The sequence below is a fragment of the Camelus ferus genome, chromosome X (genome assembly GCF_009834535.1).
Source record: "Camelus ferus isolate YT-003-E chromosome X, BCGSAC_Cfer_1.0, whole genome shotgun sequence".
NCBI classification, from domain to species: Eukaryota; Metazoa; Chordata; class Mammalia; order Artiodactyla; family Camelidae; genus Camelus; species Camelus ferus.
The window spans coordinates 5198023-5224059 of record NC_045732.1 but is presented as its reverse complement, the minus strand read 5'-3'; the positions used below and the strand labels follow the sequence as shown (position 1 = coordinate 5224059).

General features: G+C 37.9%; 1 protein-coding gene across 2 annotated transcripts in view; it reads right to left on the bottom strand.

Moving 5' to 3' along the window:
• Positions 1–2481: 2481 nt before the first annotated feature.
• Positions 2482–26037, bottom strand: part of ZC3H12B (zinc finger CCCH-type containing 12B) — a 394029-nt gene continuing 370473 nt past the window's right edge. For both annotated transcript variants that reach the window (XM_032476104.1, XM_032476103.1), the window contains exons 4-8: positions 24636–25397; positions 10789–10928; positions 8942–9176; positions 8167–8273; positions 2482–3902 (exon numbers count right to left, since the gene is read on the bottom strand). In XM_032476104.1, coding sequence (XP_032331995.1) covers positions 2482–3902; positions 8167–8273; positions 8942–9176; positions 10789–10928; positions 24636–25243 — 2511 coding nt within the window. In that variant the 5' untranslated portion in view covers positions 25244–25397. The remainder of the gene's footprint in view (positions 3903–8166; positions 8274–8941; positions 9177–10788; positions 10929–24635; positions 25398–26037) is intronic.

The window sequence follows — 26037 nt, the reverse complement described above, 5'->3', positions numbered from 1 at the left end:
TTTTGTACATTTGGTTCTATACATTCAGGAAAAAAAGAGATACAATTTGTATCAACAAAAGGTCATCTCTGGTTATTTGAGGCATTGCTCCTAGCCGCTTTGATTCATACACATTTTATGAGAAGAGAAGAATGACAATTGTTGTTAGGAAATAAGAAATACATATGCTGCCATAAAAAGTATTTCCTGTTTTGGGAGGAGCTTACAATTTTTGGAGTATTAAACATGAACATATTCCAGATGAACTGCAACTGACAAGATTAATCTTGTGCTTCCCTGTAAATTGTGCAGCTAGTGGATAGTGCGGTGCCATGGATGATTTTGGTAGGAAGTTGAACTAACCAGCACAAAGGCATTAGAGTCATCTAAGATTGTCAGAATTCCCTGATTTAGACATGGGACAAATTTAGAAGGTCCAAGAGGTTAAAGGTATGAAGTGGTGTTTGTGTGAAATAGCAAACACTTCACTCTCTATGGACCTACCTGATAGAAAACACTTTTACACCTCAATATGCAGGGGAATAGAAAGATCAGAGGGTAGTGGATGAATGGGAAGCTATGATTAACTGAGAAACACTGAAATGCAGTTTTGATCAACTAGGACAGAGACAGAAGCCAAAAAGCAGCATGCAAGCCATTATCAAACCACCAGAAACAACCCTGACTACAGCCTCACATTCAGAGTGTTTCACAGTAAGAAACATTTATAGGCAGTGTCACACCTTCTCATGAAGAAACAAAAGGCCAATACCAGGCCTTCTCAACTTTCATGAAAAAACGGCCATAGAAATTAGCAAGTTCCAGCCCAAGGAACAGTGAGCTGGTCAGTGGTTCAAAGTGTTGAAATATACAATGGATTCAAAAAGGGGTTCATTTAGTACAGCTTTAAAAAAAAAAACCAAAAACAATGAATGCCTCTTATAGAGGCATTTAGCTACAAAGATTCCCACCCTGAGCAAGATACAAGTTGCGCAAATGGTGCCATCAACCCAAAGTCCTGCCTTCTTTAGTAATGAATTTAAGAATGACATAAGGTCTAGTGAACCCTCTGCATGCATTTGAGGTGTGTAACTGAGCCAGCTATTAACAAAAATGTTGCATCCCCTTTTGGAGGCTGCCCTTTTCCACCTAGAAAAATCCCCTGATTTTGTTTCCTAAAGAAATTCTGTTCCACCAATGATCAACCTTATTGCCCAAAGGGTGGATGGCAGGAGAAAGTGGATTACATGGCTGTGCACTGTCCTCCATTACGTTTCATCCTGTGATGTTGAATACTGCATAGGTCAGAAGTCCAAAGAGCATCCATTTAGACCCTTCTGGAGTGCAGCTTTTGTGTTCATCATTTACTGCCGAATGAGTCTGGCCATCTCTCCTGTTATTAAGGGAAGCGAATTCTGGTAGTAAATCCCTTGGTGCTGGTCAAATTCTTCTGTGCTTGTCTTGCACACACCTACTATGCTTGGAACTTGAGCTTATCCATCAGCTCCTCTGAAGAAGAAGGCTGCAATCTAATCCCTAATGTACTGAGGTGAAGAGACTTAAAAGCTAAGAACTGTCAGTAAATGTTGACAAGTAAAAAGTGCAAAGAAAATAGAGCTACTTTGCTCTGGTGTCTAAGAAAGCAATGTTCAAATATTAGGATGTAGTTCATTTTCAAAACTAGTTGAAACTATGAAACATGCCATAAAATCATCAGGTCAGATTTGTGATCTATATAGCTTGGACTAAGGACTGTGCAGAGCCTATCATCTTATCATCAGCATAGAAAAGGTTATATATAGACACACACACACACACACACACACACACCTCAAACTAAATACAGACAATCATACATGCAATATAATTGCCAACAATATGTTTGAAATATAGCTCTAGAAGCTTCAATGTGACCCTATAGCTTGGTTAATAAAGGTATTGAATGGTAGGACATCCATGCAATAAAGTATGCATTGACTTTTAAATAGCTATAAATATTCCTATTAAAAATTCTAAAAGGTTAATTCAACATATGCATTGGTCCTGTTGCTCTTACTCTCTAAATTAGGTATATAATTGATACTTTGTACCTGTAATATGTTATACATTGTGTGACTAAGAAGACAGTTGGTAATGGAATCCCTTGGGGTTTCTTTCATTTAGGCTCTTCCCCTGGGTTTTGTCCTCCATTACCTGCATGGTGCAGTGCAAAAGGGCATGGGACTTGGAGTCAGAGGACTTGGGTGCGAGTCTTGACTTGGTCACTTGCTAGTAGTGTGACTTTGGCAAGTCACTTAACTTAATCTCACTGAGCTTCAGTTTCCTTGTCTCGAAAACAAGACATTAGTAAGACTTACCTCACAGGGTTGTTATGCACTTCAATGACATAAACTCTGTAACTTGTAAAGCACAACACAAAATTATTAGTTACTATTCTCAAAGTATTAGTGCATTATTAATATCATCTTTATCTCCATAGAAGGAAATAAGTCCTATGTCATGTCAACGTGCAGCTCTAAGCTTAGAAACAATCAAGGCTGCCAGTTGCTGGGCATCTGCTGTGTGGGGATTCTTCTCCATCACTGCAAGGACAATATTTGAAGGGAAAATGTTGCAGAGGTTCTTGTAGGTCTGATACTGGTGTTCTGGGATCATATACTCCCTGGAATCATTGCACATTCCAACCCAAGGATTCCTCCAAAGTTGCTCCATCTTTTCAGGAACGCTCCGTACCATGACTGGCTCATAGCATGGTTGCATGAGGTTGTTACTCAAGGGATAGGAGTGGTAGCCATAGGAGTCCGTTGCACAGGGCAGTGGGTCCCAGCTGGCATGTTGTTCCCGGCACAGAGGAGGTCGTCTTTGCCTCATGGGGTTGCTCTCATAGAGGCGGGAATCAGAAATGCTGTCCATCCGAGTCATCACCAGAGCACGTCCTGGCTGGGTAGTTGCCCCAGCATGGATGTTGGGAGGCATAGGGTAGTCTCCAGGACAGCTGGACCGTGCTCCAGTTGCTGGGTGCTGGGCATGCAGAACTAAGTGGGGGACTGACTGCTTGTGGGGGTTTTGCTTAGAATCCTCTGGGCCATAGCTCTGCACTCGAGTTAAGGCTTCATGGTAACCATGAGGAAAAGGCTGAAGATGGTTCTGAGATGCTGAGCGATGCAGCTTCAAACTGCCTTCAGGATGAGCATCTGCTACAGCCAAATACAGGTTGTTGTAAGAGGAATAGTTGTCATTCCTGGTATGGCTCATACGATTGTCAGGACAGAGGTTGGGATTCCGGGCATACAGGCCCCGGTCTGCTTCAGCCATGTAGTACTCTCGATTATGCATGCTGTTGATGTTCAATTTGGAGAAGTCGCCTAACATCGAATAGTAGCCGTGGTCCCCCAAGGACTCAAACTTCGGGTATTGCTCAGCGTAGCTAATAGGGGTCCCGTGGCTGTTGGTAACCAGGATAGGGGGGTACTGCATGCTGGTCATGTGTTCCAATGAGGACTTCTGGTGGGAAAAATGAGAGGATCCTGGCACTGGGCTACTGGCTGAACGGGTGTTGAGTGCACCCACTGCATGGCTTTTGGTGGGTGGGATTGTGGGGACACTTAGAGCAGTCACAAGTGAGGGGACAGAGCTGGCCTCAGGCTTACGGGCAATGGACAGCCATTCCTCAGGCTCCACAGCCATGGACCGGATGCTGGGATCTGACTGGCGCTTGGGGGCCACACGTTTGACTTCTGAGGTTATCTCAGCTTTGGCACTAGACAGCCCCGTGACACACTTGGCTAGGGTGCCTTCACTCATGGTTTTCACTGTGGACAGTTTGGCACTGATGCGGAGCTCATCAGCCACTGAACGCTGGGGTTGGTTGGCCCGCTCTGGATGGTAGTATTTGCACTTGTGGCCATAGGTGCATTTTTTGCCTGAAAAATAATGCCTTGGTGTAAGACTCTTTCTCAGAGTGATGCAACTCTCTGTGACAGAAGCTGTTGTAACAATCTGGTCACTCAGGTTAGAGTTTTACTGTTTGGGGTGAAGGTAGAAAATTAGCTGTCCATAAAGACGAGAGACACACAACACCAAGCTGGCATCACACACGGTGAAGGGAGAAGGAAGGAGTGGAAAGCTGGGGAGGAAACTGCGGTGTGGAAGCTAAGAGCTGAGCTGTTAACAGCCTTCATTTCCCTGTAATTCACAACTTTGCCTCAGCATAACCTGCCTGCGGAGGCAGCAGAGAGCAGCAGCAGGCAGCACAGGACATGTGCAAAGAGTACTGACCTGGAGGCCAGTCAGACCTGAGTTTTAATTCCAGCTATGTCACTTACTGGCTGTGTGATCTTGGTAAGCGGTTTTACTCTCTGAGCCTCATTTTCCTATTCTGTAAACAAGGTTCATAATAATGCTTATATTAGAGGGTCATTGGAGGATTAAATGAAGATAATGAACATGAAATACTCTATGATTTAAATAAATGTTAACTGAGGACAAAACCCAAGATGGCCCATAAACAAACGATTATCCAAAGAGTTAACATCCAAAGTAGCCTCAGACCGGACAGCCCATGCCACACTGTGAGGCTCACAAACTTTGTAACAGAGGGACTTGGGTAAGATTATGAAAGTACTCTAGAAAACTATATTTAAAAAAGGAAATGAAAACACATTTTGAAAGCAAACTGGACAATACAGGTTGGAAGAAAACAGTATCATTAGTCAACAGAGGGTGCAGCCACCTGCCTAAGAGACACGTCCTTCTTGGGGCCAAACCCCATTTGGCATTGCCTTTTCAGCTTCCACAGGCCAAGTGTCTTTCTGCACTTCCCTGCCTCCAGCAACACTGCTCAGGACAGAGGCAGCTAGAACACATGAATCATTTTAACCAGTGACAATTCATCTTTCCTTCAATTCTAGTTACCTTTTCCTCATGTAGTTTCAAGGATGTTTCTTCACAAGCCTAACTGAAAATACATGAAGACATAGACTTTAACTCACAGAAAGTGGACAAGCCAGGATTTTCCCTTTGAAAAGGAAACTTTAGGGGGCCAAGATGGCAGAGTAGAAGGATGCTGGTAGCTCACCCTCTCCCACAAATACACCAAGACTCACATCCACAGACCCACTCAGCCAACCAGAGCACCTGCCAAACTCCGACAGAACATCACCCTCTTCAAAAGATAGAGACGCCAAAAATCTGGTGGGAGAAAAGGAAACAAAGAAAGAAGAAAAGGCAAAACAGTGAGGGACCGGTCCCGTGGGGAGGGAGTGGCAAAGGAGGAATAGCACTCATTTGCTGGGTCTCCCCCCCTCCAACAGAGAGGCCAGTGAGACGGAGGGGGAGCCTCCAAGGCTCGGATCTGTACGGAGCACCCCTTGATGGACAGAACTAAGTTAAACGGGCACAAAGTGTCCCTGCGACACCCAGCCTGAGATGTAAGCCGGCAGCTGGGGGACAGGACAGACTGCCCGAGCTGGGCGGAGGACTGGGGCAGCTGCACTGAGGCACCCCCGGGGGACTGCAGGGTGCTTCATGACATGAATGAGTGGGTACACAGGGCAAAACAACCTGGGACCTCCATAAAACAACACAGCTGATGTGCTCTGGGGGGAAGGGTGCATACCCCCATCTCTGAAAACCCACAGAAGGTTTCTGGGTGAAGAGAGGCGGGGTTCAGGCACAGCCCCCATATCCTCCAACACTTAGCACCCAGGTGGGGGTGGGGTCGAAACCTGAATCTGTACCTAAGGGCTTAGCAGCCTCAAAGGCCAGAAGGAGACTTGTTTACAGCCTGAGGCAGATAGGATCTTTCTGCCCTGGCACTTCAGAGAACTCACTCCACCAAGACAAAGAGCTGAGTTTTGGCACAGAGAAGGGGTGGGGCTGTTCCGCGGTCTTCCTGAGCCTGCCTATGGAGCGCAGACCTGAGTCGGAGCGGGCAGCTGCACAGAGCAGGGGAGCGACCGGCGCTGGGAGAGGGCTAGTGGCCATGTGCCTTCCTGGCAGGAGCACGGCATCTGACCGTGGTGCTGGGAGGTGCGATCTGCCCGCCTACCTCGCCCGAGCACATCTGACTTCACATCGGGAAGAGGAGTGACCCACCCGTCCACCACGAAGGAGAGCAGCACGTGACCACAGTGTTGGGAGGGGACGCGATCTGCTTGCTGACAGGCAATGGGAGCAGCACAGATGAGGGGGCCAATGGAGGGCCTCTGGAAACATAAGCTGAGTTCACGAAACAGGGTGAAGATAGAAAGACTTCTCAATAAAATCATTAAGAGCACACAGTCTCCAGGAGTACACCCCCTCTTTTTAATCTCTTTTTAAAAATCTGTTCTATTTTCTATTACTTTTCTAATTTTTACTTTTTAAACAATTATATATGCTTCCAGTTTTAATCCCTTTTAAATTTTTCTTTTAAAATATTATTATTATTATTTTTTAAAAACTCCACCTCATCACATCTTTATTTCTCTTGGTTTTGATCTCCTATTATTGATTATACACAGGTTTCAAATTTTTTTTTGCTCTTTTCTCCTTTTTTTAAGGTTTTTAAAAGACGTCTCAACTCGATTGCTATTCTGCTTCAACTTGCTCTTCTATTATTGATTATACACTGTTTTCAAACCTTTTTTTCTCCCTTCTTTTAAAATTCTCTTTCTCTCTCTCTCTTTTTTAAGTTTTATTTCTGCATAGGCTTTAGGTAGATAAATAAACTCTTTAAGGACCACAATAGATAACTGATACTCCATAAGCCACAGTGCCAGAAAGATATGAGCAAGATCAAGAAGCAGAAGAGCCACTCCCAATTAAAAGAGCAAGAGAAATCCCCTGAAAGAAGGATCAATGAAATAGACATCGATAGCCTACTAGGTCAAGATTTAAAAAAAGGAGTGATCAAAGTACTGAAGGAACTAAAAGAGATAGTGTTTAGATATATAAAATATGTAAAAAATGAAATTGAAGCTATAAAGAAAAGCCAAGTAAAATTGCTAAACTCATTGGCTGAGATGAGAGCTGATCTAAAGGCTGTACAAAGCAGACTAGATAATGCAGAGGAACGAATAAGTGACCTAGAAGAAAGGACAACAGAAAGCACCCAATCAGAACAGCTGAGAGAAAAACAAATAAAAACTAATGAAAACAACATAAGAGACCTATGGGATAATATAAAGCATACCAATCTACGCATAATAGGGGCTCCAGAAGGGAAAGAAAGACCAAAGGGGATTGAAAAAGTATTGGAATAAATCATGACTGAAAACTTCCCAAACTTAAAGAAGGAATCACATCATTCAAAAGTCCACAAATGACAAATGCTGGAGAGGCTGTGGAGAAAAGGGAACCCTCCTACACTGCTGGTGGGAATGCAGTTTGGTGCAGCCACTGTGGAAAACAATATGGAGATTCCTCAAAAAACTAGGAATAGACTTACCATATGACCCAGTCATTCTGCTCCTGGGCATATATCCAGAAGGAAGCCTACTTCAAAAAGAAACCTACACCCCAATGTTCATAGCAGGACTATTTACAATATCCAAGACATGGAGACAGCCTAAATTTCCATCAACAGATGACTGGATAAAGAAGCGGTATATTTATACAATGGAATACTATTCAGCCATAAAAACCGACAACATAACGCCATTTGCAGCAACATGGATGTTCCTGGAGACTGTCATTCTAAGTGAAGTAAGCCAGAAAGAGAAAGAAAAATACTATATGAGATCACTCACGTGTGGAATCTAAAAAAAAAAAAAAAAAAAGAAAAAAGAAAAAAAGAGAACATAAATACAAAATAGAAACAGACTCATAGATGTAGAATACAAACTTGTGGTTGCCAAGGGGGTTGGGGTGGGAAGGGACAAACTGGGATTTCAAAATGTAGAACAGATAAATAAGATTAGACTGTATAGCACAGGGAAATACATACAAGTTCTTATGGTAGCTCACAGCGAAGAAAGATGAATGACATTGAATGACAATGAATATATATATATGTTCATGTATAACTGAAAAATTGTGCTGTACACTGGAATTTGACACAACATTGTAAAATGTCTATCACTCAATAAAAAATGTTAAAAATTAAAATCAAATAATAAAAAGAAAAGGAAACCTGAAGACAAAAGTATTCACAGAGTTCTTATGCTTCCCTTAGTACAGAGCTCAGTTCTTCACATAGGTACTCACCATAAGGGCATGGTTGCTTCTTATGCTCAGGAACAACAGGTCTCTTTCTTAAGAAGTTTTCAAGGCTTGGGCCATGGCGTCCTAAAGGATCATCTGGAGGCATAAATCTGAAAGCAAGCAAGGCAGTGGTAAATGTCTTCCATTCTGTCCCTACTTTCCCTTATCAGGAGTTCAGAACATCATTACCTTTTGCCTATACTGCTGTAATGGCCTTCTAATACCGCCTTCCTGTCTGAATTCTATCTTCTGCTAAGCCAGTAGTTCTTCCCTCTGTTCCTACTTGAACACACACAAAAAGAATGATTTCTCCTGTCCATCTTTCTTCCATGGATTATATGTTCTGGCCATATAATCTGGCATAACACTGACATGCCTGCTGGTTCCCCCAACATGCAACCCACTTTTACATCTTTATAGCTTTATTCATGATGTCCCCTTTACCTGTACCCAGCAGCCTCCTTTCCTCTGTCTGATAATATCTCAAATGTTATCTCCTTTGTGAGGTCTGTTCCTATCACTTCACATAGACAAAGCAATTTAAAAAACTGTAATCATAGCACTTATCATGACACAGTGTGGTTATCTCTCTCTCTTCTCCAGTACACTTTGAGCCTCTAAAGGGTATGTCTTGTTTCTTGTTTTATCCCCATGGCGACCAGCAGAATGCTCGGTAACACAGTAAGTATCCAATAAATGGTTATTGAAATGAAGTGAAACCTATTCCTAGTGGTAACTTGGATTGAGGCTACTCAGAGCCTACTGGAAAGAAACGTACTTGTCATTCACAAAAGAATACATCAGCAACCGCTCCTCAATAAACTTCTTCCATTCTGGCTTTTCGACTTGAAGGTCTCGGTAGTTATCATTGGATACAATGATGCCATCAGAATCAAAAGCCAGTTTGACTATGAACCGATCATCGTAGCAAACAACTCTCCTGCCCTGGACCCTGCGGGATGGTGTGAAGACAAGAATCTTTTCCTTCTCCAGTTTACGTAGGATATCTTGATCTGTCGAAATAAGGATTATATACCACAGAGTACAAATCATCTTTAGAAATTAACAGCATTATCTCCATATTACAAATACAAAAGTTGGTACTGGATTAATACATTATTTGCACTTAGAGAGACAGTGGCCTCTATTCCTGGCTATGGCACCAATTTGGATTGTGACTTTAGGTAAGTTACCTTCCTTTTTGCACTCCAGTTTTCTTTCCAATAAAATGAAGGAAATGGATTTAATGACATCTAAGTTTTAAAACCTACCAGGAAGAGTGAGAAATAACACTGATACCATAGCATTCTTGAGGATAGTTTTGCCCTTTGGCTGAAGCACCAGCTCTTGGTTGCTGAAGAAAACAGGGCAGTATGCTAAGGATGTGTCTGCTAGTAGGAGAGTAATGCACCCATCCTAGGGACTTATATTTTTGCCTTTGGCTTGATGGAAAGCCATAACTAGGAAAAATATTAAGCTGTAGCAGTGTGAGTACTGACCCTCTTTTCTTTTAGCCTCTTAATTATTCAGGAAAGAAAGCTTACAGGCTGGGCTCGAGCAGGGCCAGGATCCACTCAGCTGGCAGACAGCTCCATGATACAGTTCTGACAGCCATTTACTGGACCTTCTCATTCTGCACATCAAGCCGCAGCTGATTCTCAGTGGACTGGAGTATTTATGCTCTCAAACACTATAAAGTGCTAGCTTCATATACTATTATAAGTGAATGCAGTGATTCTCCTGCCACTAGGGCCACATCATGAATTTTGTGGACCTTAGACACTTTTGCCTTCCGGGGTCCCTTCTTATATAAAGAAATATTGGGGCTTTTTTTGAGGGGGGAGGAGGTAATTAGACTTATTTATTTATTTGAATGGAGGTACTGGAAATTGAACCCAGGACCTTGTGCATGCTAAGCACACAATCTACCAATGAGCTATACCCCTCACCCCTTTCGTAAAGAAATATTAAATTAAAAATTATACTTTACAACTGCATTGGTAAAAACACAAATAATCTAGTTAGATACATTAGTACACATTCTTTGTTATTATATTCAGTTTTTCCTTCTGCTATTAAAAGAAAATAAAATTATAACATTTACATGTGACCCTAAAAGTATCTATCTTGGGCCCTAGGTACTGAGCATCATGGATAAGTTAGCTCTGACTGCCATGGGACTTTTCTCTTTTTCTATTCTACCCCCTAATTTGAAAATCCCACAGTCACTTCTTTGGTACAGAATGAGGTCCATTGTCTATCATCGTTTCTTTAGTCTTTTGGAAAACTCAGTCATGTTCACAACAAGATTCATCCCTCTTTAATCTGAAGTCTATGGTCAACTAGAAAAGCACTTCTTTTTTCAATTGTGTGCTTTATTCTTTGCTTGCAATTGAAGTTGTCTCTATTTAACTGCCATATACCACCAGAAACTATGCCACATATGCCATGATTTATTTGGATCAGAAAAAAATACGCTTAAAAATACACTTAATAAAAGACATTTTAAGTATACTCAATACATTTAGAAAAGTAATTATCTAATATGAGAGCATCAAGCTCTACCCAAACTATCTTGATAGTTTTACCTCTGAATGAGGGGAAATGTCTGATTTGAAACAGTACCTGTTATTGGTGCATCAGGGCGGGATTGCTCCTTTCTCCATGCAGGCACAAATACAGTAATATCTTTATGGCCTTTATCTAGAAACCAATCCACGGCAAGTTGTATTCCTCTGCAGGAGAACTCTTCTTTATTCCCATGGCTTCAGGAAGATAAGAGAATGAGAAGAGAAGGGATTGACAATAGGTAGCAAAGAAATCAAACAGGTTTTTCCCTGGCACAAAGACATCAACAACAGACATTTTATTTCTTGAGGATGCCAAAAATGTGTTTTTAAAAAGAGCAAATCAAATTATTTTTATTGGATCATTACAAATATTGCCATTATTATTACACCTTCATTCAAGGCCACAGATGGTTAATAACCCCAACTTGCAGCCCTAAGGCTATTTCTTATCATTATTTCCATTTTCTCTTTTCTCTTCCTATTTTTATTACTACTTCCTTTTCAAAGATTTAGATATTTATCAGATGGAAAAAGGAGAGGTTTCACCAGAGGTTTAGATAAAGTTTATACGGAGGATTAATTGGAGATGAATTTTAAGTACATGTATTAAAGCTTAAAAATAACATTGATAGCAAAAAAGACACACACATAAATGCTGACTGAAAGTAGTTATCACATTTAATTAAATATAGTTCACCAACAAAAATCAGTCTTGACAATTTTAAGATGTGGGAAATGTTCACAGTATAATACTATAAGAAAAAAAAAACGAATATGGACTATATAGAATGTAATCCACATTTTATAGAAGAAAGCCTATGTACAGTAGTCCCTCTTTATTGTGGTTTCACTATCTGCAGTTTCAGTTATCCATGGTCAAGTGCAGTCCAAAGTATTAAATGGAAAATTCCAGAAATAAACAATTCGTAAGTTTTAAATTGCACGCACTTCTGAGTAAAGGGATGAAATCCTGTGCTGTCCTGCTCTGGCCCGCCCAGGGGGTGTAATGAATCATCCCCTTGTCTAGCATATCCCACCCTTTAGTCACTTAGTAATCATCATCTCTGTTGTCAGGTTGACTGTCATGGTATCACAGTGCTTGTGTTCAAGTAACACTTATTTTACTTAATAATGGCTCCAAAGCTCAAGAGTAGTGATGCTAGCAATTTGGATATGCTGAAGAGAGGCTGTAAAGTGCTTCCTTTAAGTGGAAAAGTGAAGTTCTTGACTTAAACAAGGAAAGAAAAAAATCATACACTGAGGTTACTAAGATCTATAAGAATGTATCTTCTGTTCACGAAACTGTGAAGAAGGAAAAAGAAATTCATACTTGTTTGCTGTTGCACCTCAAACTGCAAAAGTTGTGGTCACAGTGTATGATAAGTACTCAGTTAAGATGGAAAAGGCATTGAATTTGTACAATATTTTAAGAGAGAGAGAGAGAGGGAGACCACACTCATAACTTTTATTACAGTATGCTGTTATAATTGTTCTATTATTAGTTATTGTTGTTAATCTCTTACTGTGCCTAATTCATAAATTAAACTTTACCATATGTATGTATGTATATGGAAAAACAATATATATAGGGTTTACTACTATCTCTAGTCTCAGACATCCACTGAGGGGCTTGGAATGTATCTCCCATGGATAAGAGGCAGCTACTGTATAAGCTTAGAAAATATACTAGAAAATAGATACATCCACATGTTCATAAAATTGTTATTCTGTGTGAGAAGGTTATAAATGATTTATTTTTTCTCTAATTCCAAAATTTCCACCCCTCAAATTATTATAATTAGAATAGGATATAAAAAGAGAAGACATTCTATCACAATTACTTGTAGGAGTAAACATTGTAAAAGCTTAAAAAGTCAAACAGGATTCATTTGATTGGAACTTGGAAGAGGGAAACTCAAAAGATGAATTGGGAAAATATGTTATTTATTGTCATTACCTTAAATACTCACAAATTATATACTATATTTGTGCCAAGTTTGTGGAAATTCTGATCTCTTAGCATGGAATCTGGTGCTCTGACATATATATAAACCACACTAAATTGAAGTTAATTAAACATCTTGGATGGTAAAACAAATTGGCATACATGTACCTATTTTATTATAATAAAGTGGATCTTGCCTGCCAAACAGAATTAATCAGAAGAAAACTATTTTGCTAGAAAGCTAACTAAGATAATGTGATACGGGCTCTCTCTTTAGATTCCTCACTTTCTCACTAGTACTCCCTCAACTACAAGAGAAATTAGCTTTAATTGTAGTGTTCCCTTTGGGTGAATTCGTACATAATCTCAGGGGCCTCATTAAGTAATGCACTGCAAGACTTCCTACTGTTTTATCACTCTTGAGGCACACGACAAAATTTTATAAATCCCTTTGTTGACGTCTTCAAACACATTCTAATCATGTTTAAAAGTCTCTAGTGAGTACCATAAAGCAATTATACTACTCCACTAAAAGTCGAAGCACTTAAGAAAAAATAGAAAGGAAAGTATATTTGACTGCCAATACACTCCAAGGGTAGCCCTAGAGATAGCTACCACTGATTTCTTCTAAAAAGTTGAACTCTTAAAGGGTTAATATTGGATGAACCCAGCATGAAACAGGCAAACAGGCAAGTAGGGAAGATATCCAATAGTGATTTTTCTCACTGCTATAGTGCTGATAAGTATAACATGAACTCAGGAAAATCATCAGAATTGCCATTAGAGGGGAAATTTGGAGGAAGGGGATGGGATTTCATATCACCCAGCTCTGCAGTGCTGTGATGTGTGTCCTCCCAAACACAGTCTAAGACCAGAAATAAACACAACAGTAACATTTTCTGTTGGATACCCCAAATTTATATTTTACACTGACAAACCCTTTGATTAAAAGTAGTTTTCATTATAAAAGTAATAAAGACTTGTAAAATGTGGAAGATACATAAAATATAAAGAAAAACACACTGCAGAATCTGACCATTTTACTATCACTCAAACACTATTAAAATTTTAATGCATCTGTATTATGATATTACTTTTTCAACACAGTGAGAATCACCATGTTAAGAAACAAAAGTAAAATACCTCTAACATTCAACTGCAAATATATTAAAATCATGCTATTTCATAAATCACACCAAATGCCCAATAGTCATTAAAAGATGTCAATGAAGTCCTACATAAAGGCTCAGATGCAAAGTTTAGAGCTCAGTAAATATTTAGACAATAAATAAATGAAAAAAAGTGGAAAATAAACAAATGTTTTCATGATGGCCTGTTTTAACACAAACCTGCAAAATGTCCTTCTAGGACCTAAAGCTTATCTATTTGGAAGCCCTAGCCATAGCAATCAGAGAGAAAAAATTAATAAATAAAAGGAATCCAAATTGGAAACGAAGAAGTAAAACTGTCACTGTTTGCAGATGACATGACACTATACACAAAAAACACTAAAGAAGTGACCAGAAAACTACTAGAACTCATTAATGAATTTGGTAAAGTTGTGCATGATACAAAATTAATATACAGAAATCAGTTGCATTTCTATACACTAACAATGAAATAGCAGAAAGGGAAACCAAGGAAATGATACCATTTATCATCACACCAAAAAGAATAAAATACCTAGGAATAAACCTACCCAAGGAGGCAAAAGACTTGTACACTGAAAACTGTAAAACACTGATGAAGGAAATTGAAGACAACATAAACAAATGGAAAGATATATCATGTTCTTGGATTGGAAGAATCAGTGTTGTTAAAATGTTCATACTGCCCAAGGCAATTTACAGATTCAATGCAATCCCTATCAAATTACCAATGATATTCGTCACAGAGCTGGAACAAAAATTGTTAAAAATTTGTATGGAAACACAAAAGACCCTGAATAGCCAAAACAATCTTGAAAAAGAAGAATGGAGCTTGGGGAATTGTGCTTCCTGACTTCAGGCTATACTACAAAGCTACAGTAATCAAAAAAGTATGGTAGTGGCACAAAAACAGACAAACAGATCAATGGAACAGGATATAAAGTTCAGAAATAAATCCATGCACTTATGGTCAATTAATCTATGACAAAGGAGGCAAGAATATGCATTGAGAAAAGACAATCTCTTCAATAAGTGGTGCTGGGAAAACTGGACAGCTACGTATAAAAGACTGAAATTAGAACATTCTCTAACACCGTATACAAAAGTAAACTCAAAATGGATTTCAGATCTAAATGTAAGGCCAGATACTATAAAACTTCTAGAGGAAAACTTAGGCAGAACACTCTCGGACATAAATCACAGCAATATATTTTTTGGACCAGCTCCAGGAGTAATGGAAATAAAAGCAAAAATAAACAAATCAGATCAAATTAGACTTAAAAGCTTTTGTGCAGCTAAGGATATCATCAACAAAACAAAAAGACAACTTACAGAATGGGAGAAAATATTTGCAAATGATGTGACTGACAAGGGGCTAATTTCCAAAATACACAAACAGCTCATACACCTTAATATCAAAACAAAACAAAACAAAACAAAACAAGCAACCCAATCCAAAAGTGGGCATAAGACCTAAACAAGCAATTCTCTGATGAAGACATACAAATGACCAATAGGTACATGAAAAAATGCTCAGCATAGCTAATTGTCAGAGAAATACAGATCAAAACTACAATGACATATCACTTCACACCAGCCAGAATGACCATCATTGAAAAGTCTACAAATGATAGATGTTGCAGAGGGTGTGGAGAAAAGGGAACTCTCCTACACTGTTGGTGGGAGTGTAGACTGGTGCAGCCACAATGGAGGACAGTATGGAGGTTCCTTAAAAAACTGAAAATAAGCTTACCATATGATACAGCAATCCCACTCCTGGGCATATACCCGGAGAAAAATAAAATTCAAAAAGACACATGCACCTCAATGTTCACAGAAGCACTATTTACAATAGCCAAGACATGAAAACAACCCAAATGTCCACCAACAGATGGATAAAGAAGATGTAGTACATATATACGATGGAACACTACTCAGCCATATAAAAGAATAAAATAATGCCATTTGCAGCAACATGGATGGATCTGAAGATCATCGTTCTAAGTGAAGTGGACCAGAAAGAGAAAGAAAAATGCCATATGATATCACTTACATGAGGAATCTAAAAAAAATAGTAATAATAAGGACACAAATGAACTACTTATTATTTATAACTTAAATGATTGATTTCTTGAATATGTGTAAGTGCATTTGGCTGTCCTTTATGATTGGTTTACCACATTCTGTTGATTCTTATTTTGTGGTTGGCTTTATTCCTTTGATAACTATGTAAGTTTAAAAAGCTAAAGCTCTAATCTGTTCTTAGAAACAATGATCAATACATATATGTAAACTAAAAACTAAAAAAAAGTGCAGTATATTGTATATATGTATTTACATGCAATATAATGTATATGTACAGTCAAACTGCAATAATTCTACCTAATAAAACTTAAAAAGGTAAAAAAAAAGCTCATCTAAAAAGCAATATAAACTCTAAGAGCTGCGAGTCACAGAGTGTCTTACTGACACTACAGCTCACTATATTCTGTAAACTGGTTTAGATGTGTCTCATGATCTAGTTTTCAAGCCAAATTCTGCCTAGCAGATGGGTCACTGGCTTCTCCCTGTGCACTTTTGTTTTGATAGGGTTCAAATACTTGGGCTTCTCCCAGCTTAACAAAGAATGTGGTGGAATTTACATCTGAAAACCTTAATTCCGCTGAAATGGATTTTTCCTCCCAAAGGAGACAGCTCTCAGAATGAACATATCTTTAGGATCTTAGTATATATCAATATGTGAATCACAGGTACACACTACTGCAAGTGTTAAACAAAAACTATTCATGACAAACAAAAAGCATTATGATTTCAGTGCAGCCTCATCCAACATGCTGAGGAACAACAGATGTTAATATGTAGTTTGTCTAAATACCGATCTCATGATAAAGTTACACTAGTCAATGGCGATTAAAAAACAAATTTAGATTTACTAGCACTAAAAATTCACAAACAGACAATGGCACTGAACTTTGACCATGTGAAATGTGATTGCAGAATAAATGGACTCATCAGTAACCTTCCTAGTCAGACAAAGGAAGAGATGTTAACAAGGACACAATTGGCAATTTTAGAAAAATCATGTAGTCCATTATGAACTATTTTAACATGCTTCTAAAAATAAGGTTTAGTGCTGGTTTTTTTCTTTGTTTAAATTACGTGAAGTATCTTTAATATAGTGAAGGAGCTACTACAGAAGACAAAAGTTCATCTTCCTATTAGCATGACAGTTTGCTATTGGCACAGACCAGATATGTTGAAACTAATTATCTTGGTAACTAATCTCTTCATTATTCCATACAAATTAAAAGAACCATAAAGTGTCCTTTATAACCAGCAATCCTTGAACAGAACTCCAAAGACAAGGAAGATCTTATATTACCATGAAGTCAAAGTTCTCAAAGAAGTCCTGGGTTCTTCTCATACCCACCTCCAAAACAACCCTTAAAGAATGGTAGACTTTGGAAAACAGGCCCAATCTAAAGTGTTTTGGGTTACCTGGTCTGGTAGAAAGTTGATTTTGGCAGATTTGATACCTTTTCCTCTCTAGAATCACTCTAGTTTATGCCTATTAGGAGGGGAGCAAAGTTACCTTTGGCTTTTTGAACATAGAAATCACCCTCTGCTTTTAACAGAGAAATCATCCTCCACTTTTCGCTGCCCATAGCATCATTCTGATTACTGGAATATTATGAACAGGTCATTTAACTTTCTTGTTACTATGCTTCTAGTTTCCCCTTATTATAACAGGGGAGTTGACTAGCCTGTTTTACACAGCTTATGATGATGTTGTGATTTTTAAAGTGATATTTGAAAGAGGGGGAGATCAGGATGGCAGAGTAGGAGGGTGTTGAGCTCACCTCCCCCCACAAACACATCAAAAATATATCTACATGTGGAGCAACTCTCCACATGAAAATAAACTGGAGGCTGGCAGAAAGGCTCTTCTTCAACCAAGGCTGTAAAGAAAGATCAACATGGAGTCAGGCAGGAAGAGAGAAGTGATCAGGTCAGGACCCACACCACTAGCAGGGGACATGGAAGAGGAGGATGAAAGCAGGGGCTTTCCCTAAGGAATGAAGGATTCTAGCCACATATTAGGCATCCCAGTCCTGGGGTCCAACACTGGAAATATCAGTTTCCTTAGCTGGTTTGAAAACCAGTAGGACTAACTAGAGGGGTTGTGAGAAACTGAGGCTCCAGTCATGAAGAGCCTGCACACACATTTGCTTACTCCCAGGAACAAGGTGAAGGAATCATACTGAAAACACCCTGGAGCTCTGGCTGGTTTCCAGTGACTGCTCCAGTGTGCTCCCCAGCCCTCACCTGTCTACTGTTTCTCTCCTCTTGCTCCAGCTCTGCTCTCCACTAGGGTGGAGGTACTGTTGCTTCGGGGAGAGCACACATCTAAAGGTAATGGGACTAGCTTGGACCCGACCCTCAAGGCTTATACTGCAGCACCTTGGGCCTCAACTCCATGCCCAAAAAGATGGTGACAACCATTGAGCATAGGAGAAGCCCCAGCTCACACTTGGCTCTGGTTCTAACCACCCTCTTATCCAGCCCTACATCCAACAAAGTTGGTAGCTTTCAGCACACTCCCAGGGAAGATGTGACCTGTACTCACTTCAGATCCAACTCTCCCACCAAAGCCAGTGGGCACACACAGACTGCATAGAGACACTCCTACACACCCTTCAAGATCAGGATAAGTAATATTTTCACCTAATTCTATAGAGACAGAGAAAGTGAAACAAAATGAGAAGACAAAGAAGCATATTTCAAGTGAAAGAAAACGGCCTCTTCAAAAAACCACTAATAAAACAAAGTTAAATAATTTATCAGATAGAATTCAAAGCATTAGTATTAAGAATGCTAAATTAACTTGGGAAAAGAATAGATAAGCACAGTTATAATTTTAACAAGGAGCTAAAAATATAAAAAAAGAACCAATCAGAGCTGAAGAACATGATAACTGAAATGAAAAACATACCAGAAGGAATTAACAGGAGACTAGGTGATACAGGAGAATACATAAGTGATCTGGAAGATAGAATAATGGAAATCACCCAATCAGAACAGTAAAACAAAAAACAAATTTTTAAAATTGAGAATAGTTTACGGGAACTCTGGGACAACATCATACTAACATTTGCGTCATAGCGGTCCCAGAAAGATAAGAGAGAGAAAAGGTGGGTAGAGAATATATTTGATAAAATTATTACTGAAACCTTCCAGAAGAAGAAATCTCCAGGTACAGGAATCACAAAGAGTACCAAACAAGATGAACCCAAAGAGATACATTCCAAGACATGTCATAATTAAAATGGCAAAAGTTAAAGAGAGAATTTTAAAGGCAGCAAGAGAAAAACAGAGTCACATACACAGGAACTCCCCCAAAGCTATCAGCTGATCATTCTGCAGAAGCTTTGCAAGATAGAAGGGAGTGGCTTGATATATTCAAAGTCTTAAAAGAGAATAAACTGCATCCTTGGATACTGAACCCAGCAAAGTTATAATTCAGAATTGAAGGAGAGATAAAGCACTTCTCAGACAAGAAAACCTAAGAGTGTATCAATACTAAACTGATCTTAAAAGAAATGGAAAAGGGTCTTCTCTAAGTGGAAGAGAAAAGGTAAGAAGTAAGAATTTATAGGAAAGGAAAAATCCAACCAGCAAAGGCAAATATATGGCAAAATTGTGGATCAACCACTTACATAAGCAAGTATGAGATTAAAAGACAACAATTGTAAAATCAACTATAACTACAATAAACAGTCAAAGAACACACATGAAGATGTAAAATATGACATCAAAAACACAAAATGTGGGGGAGAATATAAAATGTAGATTTTTTTTAGAATGTGTTAAAACTTAAATGACTACCAGTTTAAAACAAATAGTTATAGGTCAACATATACAGACCCCATGGTAACTACAAATAAAAAGCCTATAATAGATATACAAAAACTAGAGAGAAAAGAACACAAGCATATCACTAAAGAAAATCATCAAACCACAAGAAAATGAAAGGAACAGAGAAGTACACAATCAGAAAACAAGTAACAAAATGACAATAAGTACATACTTATCAGTAATCACTTTAAATGTCAATGGATTAATGCTCCAATCAAAAGATATTATATATACAAAACCCTAAAGACTCCACCAAAGCTAATAGAATTAATAAAAAAATTCAGTAAAGTACAAGATTAATATACAGAAATATGTTGCTTTTCTATACACTAATAATCAAGAAAGAGAAAGCAGGAAATAATATCATTTAAAATTGCTTTAAAAAGAATAAAATACCTAGGAGTAAACTTAACCAAGGAGAGGAATGACCTATACTCTGAAAACTGTAAGTCAGTGATGCAAGAAACTGAAGATGATACAAATAAATGGAAAGATACCTCATATTAATAGATTGGAAGAATTAATATTGTTAAAATGACCATGCTACCCAAGGCAATCTACAGATACAATACAATTTCTATCAAAAATACAAAGGGCATTTTTCACAGAACTAGAGCAAATAATTTTAAAATTTGTATGGAAGCACAAAAGACCCCAAATAGCCAAAACAATCTTGAGAAAGAAAAACAGAGCTGGAAGAATCATGCTTTCTGACTTCAGACTATACTACAAAGCTACAGTGATTAAAAAAAACAGTATGGTAATGAGGGGGAGGGTGTAGCTCAAGTGGTGGAGTGCATGCTTAGCATGCATGAGGTCCTGAGTTAAATCCCAGTGCCTCCTCTAAAAATAAAACAAACAAACAAACAAACCTAACTACCTTCCCCTTCAAAAAAAATATATGGTACCGGTTCACAAACAGACATAGATCATTGGAACAGAATAGAGAGCCCAGAAAGAAACCTTACACACTTATGGTCAATTAATCTATGACAAAAGAGGCAAAAATATTCAATGGACAGATACTAACTACTATATATAAAATAGATAAACAACAAGGTCTTACTGTATAGTACAGGGAACTATATTCAATATCTTGCAAAAAACTATAATAAAAAGTAATATATGTATAACTGAATCACTATGCTGTACACCAGAAACTAACACATTTTAAATCAACTATACTTCAATAATAATAAAAAATATATACAACAGAGAAAAGACAGTCTCTTCAGTTCATGATGTTGGGAAAACTGGACAGCTATGTGCAAAAGAATAAAATTAGAACATTTTCTTCCACCATATACAAAAATAAACTCAAAATTAATTAAAGACCTAAATGTAAGACTGGAAACCATGAAACTGCTAGAAGAAAACACAAGCAGAAACCCCTTTGACCCTAACTGCAACAATTTTTTTTTGGATCTGTCTCCTAAAATAAAGGAAATAAAAACAAAAATAAATAAATGACACCTAATTAGACTTAAAAGCCATCACACAACAAAGGAAAACTTCAACAAAATGAAAAGACAGCATACTGAATGGGAGAAAATATTTGCTAATTATATGACTGATAAGGAGTTAATGTCCATAATATATAAACAGCTCATATAACTCAATATCAAAAAAAAACCTGATTAAAAAATGGACAGAGCACCTGAAAGATATTTCTCCAAAGAAGACATACAGATGGCCAACAGTCACATGAAAAGATGTTCAACATTGCTAATCATCAGGGAAATGCAAATCAAAACCACAGTGAGACAATACCTCACAACTGTCAGAATGGCTGTTGTTAAAAAGACCACAAAAAATAACAAATATTGGTGAGGATGTGGAAAAAAAGGAACCCTAGTGCATTGTTGGTGGGAATGTAAACTGGTGCAGCTATTATAAAAATAGTAGGGGGTTCTTCAAAAAACTAAAAATAGAACTACCATATACACCTAGTCCACTTCTGGGTATATATCTGAAGAAAACAAAAGCACTAATTAAAAATATATATGCACCCCAATATTCATAAGCAACATTATTCACAATAGCCAAGATGTGGAAGCAAACTTGATGTCCATCAACAGATAATTGGATAAAGAAGCTGTGGTATATATACAATGCAATATTACTCAGCCATAAAAAATAATTAAATTTTGCCATTTGCAACAACGTGGACCTGGAGAGTATTATGCTTAGTGAAATAAGACTGACAGAGAAAGGCAAATACTGTATGCTATCATTTATATATGAAATCTAAAAAATAAAATAAATGAATGCATGTAACACAGCAGAAACAGACTCACAGATACAGAGAACGAAGTAGTGGTTACCAGTGGAAAGAGGGAGGGGGGAGGAGCAAAATAGGGATAGGAGATTAAGAGGTACAAAGTACTATCTATAAAATAAATAAGATATAAGAATATATTGTACAGCACAGGGAATACAGTCAATATTTTACAATAACTTTAAATGTAGTATAATCTATAAAATATTCAATCACAATGTTGTGTGCTTGAAACTAATATAGTACTGTAAATCAACAAAACTTTAATAAAAAATAAAAATAAAACGTTTGAAAAAAGATTTCTATACATTTATACCCTGCTACTAGAAACTATGTCAAATATTCTTAGTAACACTAATGGCCACATATTACTGCATGATATTGCAGGAGCATTGGAGTCACATTCTGGTTTTAATATAAACTTTGCCATTTATTACTTGGGCAATTAAACTCTGAACTTGAGTTTGCTCACCTGTAAAAATGAACATAATTAGTTCATTTTTGTAGTGTTTTTAGTGAGGATTAAATCACATATTCAAAGTACCTGGCAGAGAATAGATATTTATAAATATTAGTTTCATTTCATTCATTTGAAGCCAGAAGATTTAAGTCAAGTCCTCACTTTGTTATATTTATATATTTTATTTATATATTAACTATAGCAAATAACCTCAGGGAACTCATTTAACCTTGCTGAGCTCTAGTTTTCTCATCTGTAAAATAAAGTTGTTATGAAGATTAAATAGAACTAACAGGGGTTGGGGTTTAGCTCAGTGGTAGAGTGTATGCTTAGAATGCGCAAGTTCCTAGATTCAATCCTTAGTACTTCCATTAAAAAAAAAACCCAAAAAAGGCTAAATAGAACTATATATTGAAATGTACCTCCAGATTGTCTGCTAAGCAACTCCTGCATACAGCAATAGTATGGTTCATAAGACTTGCCTTATCCCCAGGGATGTGGGAGCATCCAATACTGTGCTATGTTCTGTGAGGAAACAAGGGAGGCATAAAATAAGATCCTTGCCCTCAAAGACAATGGGGTAATCAAATTAAAAACTTGTGAGTCTAAGGCTTTTTACTTTGTTCTGATTGTTTACAGTCTAAGAATTCCAGTGAGTTCATCAAGCAATGGTGGACTTAAGAAGAAGTAGGCTCCTGATCACTGGGAATTTTTCAACTGAAGTTGGGTGACAACTCATTCTTAAGGTTATCTGGCATGAGATAAAAAATTATATGACACTTACTGTATAGCACAGGGAAATATATACAAGATCTTTTGGTAGCTCACAGTGAAAAAATATAACAATGAATATATGTAAGTTCATGTATAATTGAAAAATTGTGCTCTATGCTGGAATTTGACACAACACTGTAAAATGACTATAACTCAATAAAAAATGTTAAAAAATAAATAAAAAATAAATAAATGGAATCATATGAAAACAAACAAAAATTATATGATACAGTGTTGAATAAAGTATGAAGGCACTCTTGGTTCTGTATTGCTTTCCTATTGTTGCTATAACAAATTACCACATATTTAGTGGCTTAAAATAACACGTTTGTTCTCTTATAGTTCAGGATGTCAGAAGTCTAAAATCAAGGTGTTGGCAAGGCTCTGTTCTTTTTCCAGTCTTCAGGGAAGAATCTATTTCCTTGCTCTTTTCAGTTTCTGGAGGTTGCCCACATACCTTGGCTCATATCCTCTTTCTTACATCACTCCAACCTCTTGTTTCTGTCATCACGTTGCATTTTAATCCCGCTGCCTCCTTCTCTCTTATAAGAACCCTTGTGATTACATTGCGCCCATCTTAATAATATAGGATAATTTCTCCTATCTCAAGATCCTTAGCTTAATCATATCTGTGAAGTCCCTTTTTACCATGTAAGGTAACATAGTCTCAGATTCCAGGGATTAGGATTTGGATGTCTTATTATTATTATATATTATTCAGCCTACCATGGGTACTGCAGCTCAGAGACAATGATTGGGATCAGAAAAGTCAGGGTGCTCGTGGAGATAGTATACCTTGAAGGGCATGAAGATAAGAAGGTGGTCACGTCTAGGCTGGGAAATGTCATGAACACATGCAGTGGGGGTATAAATAATCATAATTTACATGGAGATGGTTAAAGAGATTGATATAAATGCAGTAAAGTGTGAGAGATGCAATTCAATGGGAGGAGAGAAAGGTCAGATCACAAAGTCAGGCAAAGGCATCCAAATTTGGTAGAATGGCAATTGGGAGTTACTGCAAGTTCCCAAGTAAGTCCACATGTAACATTATAAAAGCAGGATTTTCAGGACGATCCATTTAGTCAAGTAGAGGTGGGAGAAGGGACCACAGAAGGAACAAATGCTAAATGGTTACATCTCCTTTAAAGCATCACTGATTTCTATTTGACTGTACTTTCAGAACATCTGAAAACAAGATGGCAACAATTTCAAAGAAGAGAGAAAAAGCCAGGCATGATCATTTTAGCCTTTGTCCACCTATAGGAGCATAAGCCACAGACAACAACCAAGAGGCTCTATTAGCCCTTTGTAAAGGAAGACAATTTCTATGAGCTCAGGGCAGTTTTAAAGAAACAGAAAGAAAATATATCAGTCTTACCTCATTGCCACATTACTTCCATCTATGACAACTGGCCTTAAATTGTCACTGTTGTCTATTTCATCTTCAAGAGACAGTTCAGGGCTTGCAATCTCTCTGCAGCTGGGCCCCCGAGGCACTAACAGACTCAAGTTGACCTGACCTTCCAAATCACCTTTGTTCCCAAGTCTGACAAGCTCTGCCAATACATCATTAATAAGTGATTCTGGACCCAGCTTGTTCAGTACTGATTGAATCTGTTCCTCTGCATAGCCCAGCTTTAAAGCAAAATCCATCTTGGCCTGGTATTCTTTTTCCAAGTCAAGCTTCCCATCCTGTAGAATGCTGCTCTGGGAGAAGCTTGGATGATCTAGGCAGGGTGATCTACATAGCTGGCGGTGTGGCTTAGAGGGGATCTCCTTCTTCTTCAACTGAACATTTCCAAGTTGGCAACTGTTGTCATTGCTGCTACTTTTAAGGATCATCTGTTCAGGGTCACTCTCAGAGCTCAACCACTCTTCAGAATCAGCATTACCCTGTTCTGTGCTGTCTTGCTTAGGCTGCTGCTTCTCTTCCTTGGAGGCACTCTTCTTCATTTTTGATGTTTCCACTGCAGCGGTGGCCGTCATCCCGTTCAGTAGGCAGTCTGAGGTCTAATCAGCTCTTTTTCTTTTTAGCCTGCTTGGAAACCATGTACAGTGACATTCCTTGTGTAAAATGTGGTGGTAGTAATGGTGCAAGAGTTTGCTTGTTTCGTTTGTTATGTTCAGATGTTACCAGTTCCTAAAAATAAACACACATATCATAATCATGCTTAGTAAAATTCTGGAAAAGCATTTAGAATACAGTGTTTTCTTCCTAAGAAACTACAGGCTGTCTGACATATTTTCTGCTTAAAATGATCAGACCCTGGAAATTACATCAATGATTTTTTCAGATCAAAATATGAGACTGTAAAATCAACTGCAAGAAAAAAAAAACCTTAAAAAAAGCAAATACATGGAGTCTAAACAACATGCTACTAAACAACCAATGGGTCACTGAAGAAATCAAAGAGAAAATTAAAAAAATATCTGAAGACAAGTAAAAATGTAAACACAATGATACAAAATCTATGGGTTGTAGCAAAGCAGTTCTAAGAAGGAAGTTTATAGCAATACAATCCTACCTCAGGAAACAAGAACAATTTCAAGTAAATAATCAAACCTAAAAGAACAAACAAAGAAACAAAAAGAAGAACAAATAAAACCCAGAGTTAGTAGAAAGAAAGAAATTATAAAGATTAGAGCAGAAATAAATCAAATACAGACTAAAAAACAATAGAAAAAATCAATGAAACTAAGAGCTGGTTCTTTGAAAAGATATACAAAATTGATAAAACTTTAGCCAGACTCATCAAGCAAAAGAGAGAGAGGGTCTAAAT